At 37.3% G+C, this 8,074-nt stretch overlaps 1 protein-coding gene across 1 annotated transcript in view; it reads left to right on the top strand.

Moving 5' to 3' along the window:
- Positions 1 to 8,074, top strand: part of LOC110033695 (2-methylene-furan-3-one reductase-like) — a 36,876-nt gene that overhangs the window by 6,519 nt on the left and 22,283 nt on the right. The window contains 2 exon segments of the mRNA XM_020737748.1: positions 1,772 to 2,113; positions 2,498 to 2,657. Coding sequence (XP_020593407.1) covers positions 1,772 to 2,113; positions 2,498 to 2,657 — 502 coding nt within the window.

The raw sequence follows: 8,074 nt of genomic DNA, 5'->3' as shown, positions 1-8,074 counted from the left end.
GCCAGATCATAACCTTCCTGCATCTTCAGCCCATATAACTTTTGCTTCAGATACAACTTGTTCGTCAGAGATTTTGCCATAAACTGAGTTTCCAATTTCTTCCAAACTTCTCCTGGAGATTTCAGATTCATCACGTGATACATAACCTCATCTGCTAGGCATAGTCGTATCGTTGCTGCTGCTCGCTGTTGCAATTCTTCCCAATCTTCATCCTCCATGGCATCTGGTTTTACTGTCCGCAAAGCCTTCAAGATTCCCTGTTGAGCCAACAGATCTTTCACCCTGGTTTGCCACAATCCGAAGTTACCAGTTCCGTCGAACTTCACCACCTCGAATTTCGCACCAGAAAATGCCATCTGAAAATTATTCCTGCAACAAAACATTTTTGCAAAAAATTCCTCTGCAAAAATCCTTGCTTTGATTTTTTTTTTTTTTTAAGAGGAAAGAAGGAAAAAAAAAAATATATTTTTAAAGAAAAATTTTCCCTTAATTAAGGGAATTTTACTTAATTAAATTTGTTTAATTAAGCTTCCCTTAATTAATGCCTTAATTAAATGCTTTCACTTCGTTGTCAGCAGCCTTCCCTTTCCGATGCAGCAGGCAGAAGAAATTAAATCCCTTTCCAATTTACCAGAGCCGGAATATTCCTCTAGAAATTAAAGATTCCTTCCCTGGCTCACCCTCCGCCTCCGCTGCCTTTCCCTTTTCTGCCTGCGCGAACCTTCCTTTCCAAGCAGCGATGCCTCCTGCCCGCAAAGCCCGCCCGCTCCTTTCCTTTTCTGCCTTCTTCTCGCGCGAGCCTTCCTCTCTAGCGCCAAATCGGAGCTTCCCTCTGCGCTGCCCTGCTTCGCTGAAACCCCGCGCGTTCTTCCTGGTCCCGTCGCGAATAGCACCTCGCGCAGATCTTGACCCGCCTGCGAACTCCTGCCTACTTGATTCCGAACCGAAGCCAGGCAGATCGTTCTCCTTCCAAAATCCCCCCAAATCGTTCTTCTTGCTTCCTGCGCCGCCACAGTTTTCTTCCCTGCCCTCGAACTTGGCTCTGATACCACTTGTTGAGAAAATTAGGGCAAAAAAAATCAGGAATCGACACAAATCCAGAAAAACACAGAGATTTAACGAGATTCGGCAAAGATGCCTACGTCCTCGGGAGCAGAGCGGCGAGTTCCTTTCACTATTCAGAAAAGGGTTTACAGAAACCAGGGATTACCTCCTGGGGTTACTAACAAGCCTATTTATAACCCCAGGAGTAAACCTAGGCACAATATGTAATTACAACATTACCCCTGTACCATACCGCGGGGCTTTGCCCCCGCACCTCAACCCACGTAACTTCCCAATTTGGACAGATTCTTCCGCTCCGCTCCGCTCCGCTTCGATCCAACGTCTGTCCCGATATGGTATATGAGCCATACCATAACAGTTTTTGATAGGTTTGGAGGGTATTGATTGGAGATGCATGATTTATGTGAAATTAAGCACATGGAAACTGATGTGATATAGAACATATAGGCCCATCCGTTTCAGGAGAATACGATTTTTGTTTGGTTGTTTTTGAATTTTTTCTGAGGTTGAATAAAACCAAATTTCAGAGTGCTCTGCACTAATAATTGGTTCTGTTTTCTGCCACAAATTTTTTTATTTGTATTTTTGTTTTGTTTTATTTTTTAATGATGATATAAGACCCACTTTCTATTTTCAATTACAAATGACATTTTTAATGATGATATAAGATATAATCGAAAAGCTGATTAATTTTCACTACAAAAAGACTGTTCCAGGATATGATGTGGCTGGTGTAGTTGTCAAGGTGGGCAATCAGGTGAAAAAGCTCAAGGAAGGAGATGAAGTATATGGAGATATCAATGAGAAAGCTTTGGAGCCTAAGAAGTTTGGATCACTTGCTGAGTACACTGCTGTTGAAGAGAAATTGCTTGCCATAAAACCCAATAATCTGGACTTTCAATCAGCTGCTGGAATTCCTCTGGCCATTGAGACAGCAAATGAAGGCTTGGAGAAAGCAGACTTCTCTGCTGGTAAATCTATTCTAAATCTATTCTTGTATTAGGCTGTATTAGGCGGTGCAGGTGGAGTTGGATCCTTGGTGATTCAGGTAATTTCTTGTAAGTCTTGAAACTGAAATCAAACTATAAGCATCTATGGCAGAAAAGAATTATGTGCCCGGACTACTATTGGCTTGCCTTTCTTACTTCAATCCTTTTATAACGAACAAGATATGGTTGTTTATTGATTCGTCCGCTAGCGAATAAAACTATGATCCAATACAAATATTTCTCGATCACCATGATGGATTTTGTCATTGGCTGCTGGAAGTTTTATGTTCATTAATATTGCTGGCTAGTTGTTTTTGTTCTAGCTTCTTTCCATATCCTAGAAACTCTGTTACTTTCAGAACAAATAGAAAATGGCTAGTGTAGTGCTTCACATCATGGTTAGGTTGTAAAGGTGTTATTTTGAAATCTGTTTTGTTTTATAGTTGGCAAAACATGTTTATGGTGCATCAAGAGTTGCTGCCACTTCAAGCACGGGTAAGTTGGAGCTATTGAAAAGTTTGGGAGCTGATTTAGCAATTGACTACACCAAGGAAAACTTAAACGATCTGCCAGAAAAATTTGATGTAGTGTATGATACTGTTGGTAAGATTTCTTGTCTCTTCTATATCCATCATTCATTTTCTCTCAAGTATTTGCTGCATTTATGAATACTCTTCATTAATTTTTTTTTAAATTAGTCTTTCAAGCAATAGGTTTTTTACTATTTATTTCAAGTATTTGGTGAATTTATGAATACTCTTCTCATTAATTTTGTAGTAAAAGTACTCTTTTAGCGAAATGGTTATTTTAGGGTAAGAATGATCTGGGGACTATATTTAGAAGCTTTAGTTTTTTATGCGAAATAAAAGAAACCATGCTAATAATAAAATAGTTGTACGTAAAAGACACCTGATGAGTTTCAAATAATATCGAGAAAGTGCATACATAAACATATGATGGGATGAGCAAAAGTCGCCAGTATTAGCTTGGGCTTTTGAAAAACATTGGCTAGTATTCAAAACTATTTGAGGTTAGTTTTATTAATCTTTCATCATATTTTGTTGAGCACTAAGTGAGATCTAATCAACAGCTGGTTTCTCTCAATGTTCTCCTTCGGTCGCCTCTTCTCTGCTCTTCTTAGTTCTCCTTGCCGCTAGCTCTGTCTCGTTTTTGTGGTCGCTGGGGCTTCCTACATAAACACAACATTTTATATTAACTGTAGGAATATTATATTTGTAGCAATATGTTTGAAATGTCTATTTTACCCTTGTACCAAAGATTGGTCCTGTGCCAGCAAGCGCTGGTTGAATGACCTCTTTTATTACATATCTTACATACAGTAATGGGTTTGGTTTTTGTTGAGTTGTTATGAGGATTCTTAAGTTATGAGTTCTCCTTACTGAACTTGTATATTGAGGGCCGTTTTTTATTCTTTAAGGAAACCATAATAGTATGTTGTTGGTCAATTCATTGGCTAAGTTACACGCTTCTCTTTGCAAGAGTGCATAAAAATCTTTGAGACCAAGTGAGTGTAATTGAGTGTGCTCACAAGTCAAGACCAACTATTTGGCTAAAAGAGTACTTCTACTACAAAATTGGTGAAAAGAGTATTCATAAATTCACAGGACCAAAGACCATTCCTCAACCAACTGCGCTCACAAATCAGCTTCAAACCCAACCCACAAAACTGATTCCTAGACACAGGAGCAACCACCCGCCTCATACCTCACCTGCACAATCTGCATCATTCATCTCAATATACCAGCTCTGAACAAGTCGTTGTAGGTAACGGACAAAATACCGACATAACCCATGTTGGAAATGGTATACTTCCAACATCTCACAGTAAGCTCAAGCCTTCCCCTTTGTTTTGTGCACCTCACCTCACTCAAAACTTGTTCACAAACTCACTCAAGACAAGTTGTTTTTTGCACTAATAAATTTTACTTTCAGGACTTGAACACCAAGAAAATTATCCACTTTGGTCTAGCTGATCAAGGCTATACCCCATCACAGCCCTCACCACAGTCACCGACTCCAACATATGGCATTAACGACTAGGCCACCCTCACAAGAAATTTCTATCCAAGTCCTCTCACCTCTTTCCTCATTTTAAAATTCTCACTTCTATTCAACATTGTATTGATTGCAAACAAAATAAAAGTCACAAGTTACTTTTCTGTGAAAGCTCTATTAATGATGTCTTAGAACTTCTACATTCAGATATTTGGGGTCCCTTTCCTCTTCTCTCAATAGATGGTTATCACTTTTATGTAACCTTCATTGATGATCACTCTAAATTCTGTTGGTGACAACAAATCACTTTATTAACTTACACAAAATGATAAAAAATCACTTTAATAAAAACATCAAATTTCTATGCACTGATGGTGGTGATGAGAATATGTCTCACATTCTCAATAACTATTTAACTAAGCAAAGTATCAAACATCAATACAGTTACCCATATACTCCCGAACAAAACGGCCTTGCCAAACGTAAAAACATACATCTCCTTGAAACTGCATGAACATTCTTTAACACAGCCCAACTTCCAATTCAGTTCCGGATGGGTGTCATCCAAACTACAAACTACCTCATAAATTGCTTTCCCTATGCTACTACTAACTACCAATCTCCATTTCAATTACTTTATAATCTTCTTCCTGAATATCAAAAGCTTAAAATCTTCGAATGCCTCTGTTTTCCTTGGCAACCTTCTCAAGCCTCTCATAAATTTTCATGGAAAGCTCCCAAATGCATTTTCTTATGGTACAGTCCACACCACAAAGGTTATAATTGTTTTCATATTCAGAAAAAGAAGTCTCTCATATGCCATCATGTTATCTTTATTGAAGATAACTTTCCTTACCACAAACTAATTCCCCTTCTTCTCATCCCACTTCCCCTCATTCAACCCATATTCCCCCCTCCTTCCTTTTACCTATCTCCACCACTTCCTCTATATCTAATTCTCATTATTTTTTCTGATACTACTCCTACTGATTTAGCTACTAGTTTCACGCCTACTCTCACTTCATCTACACCCATCATCTCATCTCCTCATCCTACCCTCTCCTCTCCACCATCAATCCCTCCATCTACACAAAAATAGCATCATATGATAACAAGAAAGCAAATCGGGAACTTTAAACCAAAGCAGATTTTAGATCTTTAACACAATCTTATTACTGATGTCACACGGACCACCTACAAACAAGCAGCTCAACATCCTCAATGGCGTCAAGCCATGTTGGAAGAGTTCATGGCTCTTCAACAACTAGGTACCTGATTCCTTGTCCCTCCTCCTACAAACCAAAGCATACTCAGATGTAAGTGGACTTTTAAAATCAAATATAATGTTGATGGTACTATTGCTCGCGACAAAGCTCGTTTAGTTGAGCAAGGATACAAACAACAGCAAGGCGTCGATTATAATGCAACTTTCAGTCCGGTTGGAAAATTTCCCACCATTAAACTTCTTATTGCTTTTGCTAATTTTAATAAATGGGAAATTATGCAACTGGATGTCTCAATTGCCTTTCTACATGGTAAGCTGATGATAATGTTTTTTTGACTCAACCTTCTAGATTTGTTGACAACACTCACCCTTATTATATTTGTAAGCCTAAAAAAACTTTTAATGGCCTAAAGCAAGCCCCGTGTTTGTGGTATTCCTCCTCTTGTCAATTTTTATACACTTAGCACTTTACTTTAAGCATTGTGGATCCATCTCTGCTAATTTACAATCAACAACAAGCGTGCATTTACTTGTTTACGTGGATGACATTTCAATCACTAGCAACTCCACAACTTCTATCACTAACTTGGTCAAAACACTAAGTAATAGATTCAATCTCAAACAATTAGGCCCAATCTCTCATTTTCTTGGGCTTCATATTCATAAAGCTACTCTAGTTTATTTCTTGAATCAAACACAATGATTAACAAAGCTTTTAAATAAAACAAGTATGTCTCATGACAAACCTGTTTGAACACCACTTTCCACAAATCATTACAAACAATCCGGTCTACCACCACTTTCCACAAACCATTACAAACAATCCCCTCTTTCCACTTTGATATCTGAACAGGAACAGTATAAGCAATTCATTTGCTTGCTCCAGTACCTGACTATTACTCTTCCGGACATCTCTTTTACTATTAATTATCTAAGTCAGGTTATGCATCAACCAACACTACTACACTATCAAAAGCTCAAGAGACTATTACGTAATCTAAAAGGGACTCCTAGTCATCAGCATTCAATTACCTTTGGTCCTGCTTATGCGGACGCTGACTGGGCTTGTGATACAACCGAAAGAAGATCTATCTCTGGGTTCTGCATTTATATTAGGCCAAATCTTATATCCTGGTCAACAAAGAAGTAGCTTACCATGGCCAGATCCTCTGTTGAAGTCGAATATAGAGCCTTGGCCATTACCACTACCGAAATTATTTGGCTCAGAAGACTTCTACAAAAACTCACCAACACTACGCATTCCCCCACCGTCTTATATAGCGACAATACCATGACAATCATGTTGGCGCACAACCTAAATTTCCATTCACGAACCAAACACATCGAAGTCGACTACCACTTCATCAGGGACCACCTCCAACTCAATCATATTAATTTACAACGCATTATGTCAGAAGATCAAGTTGCAGACATTCTTACCAAAGCACTTACGATCAATAGGCACCAAAACCTTACTCGCGAGCTGACGATCTTACCACTCGATCATCATCTTGAAGGGGGGTAAACGACACCTGGTTTGTCTCGATGTTATCCTTCAGTTGTCACTTCTCTGCTCTCCTTTGGTTCTCCTCCTCACCACTAGCTTTGTCTCGCTCCTGTGGTCACTAGGTATTCCTACATAACAGGACATTTTATATTAAGTATAGCAATATGTTTGTAATGTCTATTTCACTCTTCTAATTGTTTACAAGCATATCGTTATGTTTGTATATATACTTCTGATGTTTCTATCCAATGGAATGAATAAAAATAGAGTTTAAAGAGTAGAGCTTTTATCTTTCTTCGGACTCCCTTCCTGGTCTTTCCCTTCTTCTTCTCGTTCTTTCTTTCTTCATTTCTCTGGTTGAAAGGTCTTTTAAGATAAAGTCCAAATTAGATTGTCTTGATTGAATCCCACCATAGCCATTCAAGAAGTCATCATTCACATAGTTACCTCAAACCTATTATAGGGTATATAAATTTTTAAAAGCTTTTTCTTTTTATATCTTATCAAAAATATGAAAAATATATCTATTTTGAATTTCATAAATAGAATTATGCATTTATGTTCTCATTCTTAATAAAAAATACTTTTATGTGAGTAATGGAATTTGATTAAAGAATTTGATTTATTTTATTTTGTACTCTTGCATGAATTCAACTTTTTTGAATTAATGGAATTAGTTGATATTATGATTCATAGGAAAATTAATATCTTATGTATTCAAGAAACTAAGTGGGTGGGAGAAAAGGCTAAGGAAATTGATAATTTAGGTTTTAAACTTTGGTATTCTGGTAAGAGTCGCACTAGAAATGGTGTAGGTGTAATTATAGATAAGAGTTTGAAAGATAATGTTGTAAAAATTAATAGAGTTGGTGATAGAATTATAGCCCTTAAGATTATCATTGATACTAAGATTTTTAATATTATAAGTGTTTATGCTCCTCAAGTAGGTTTAGATACAGAGTTTAAAGATAAATTTTGGAATGACTTAGAAGACTTAATACAAATGATACCTCTTGAAGAAAGAATTTTTATTGGAAGAGATTTAAATGGACATGTCGGTAGAGTGGTAGAAGATTTCAGAAATATTCATGGTGGCTACGGTTTTGGAGTAACTAATGAAGAAGATAAAACTATTTTAGATTTTGCTTTAGCGTTTGATTTTGTTATTACTAATACTTTATTCAAGAAAAGGGATGAACATCTTATTACTTATAAGAGTGGATCTAATAAAACACAAATTGATTATTTTCTTATGAGAAGAAGAGATCGTCG

This window comes from Phalaenopsis equestris, unplaced genomic scaffold (assembly GCF_001263595.1).
Source record: "Phalaenopsis equestris unplaced genomic scaffold, ASM126359v1 Scaffold001257, whole genome shotgun sequence".
NCBI lineage: Eukaryota > Viridiplantae > Streptophyta > Magnoliopsida > Asparagales > Orchidaceae > Phalaenopsis > Phalaenopsis equestris.
This window is presented reverse-complemented; position numbering and strand designations above follow the sequence as displayed.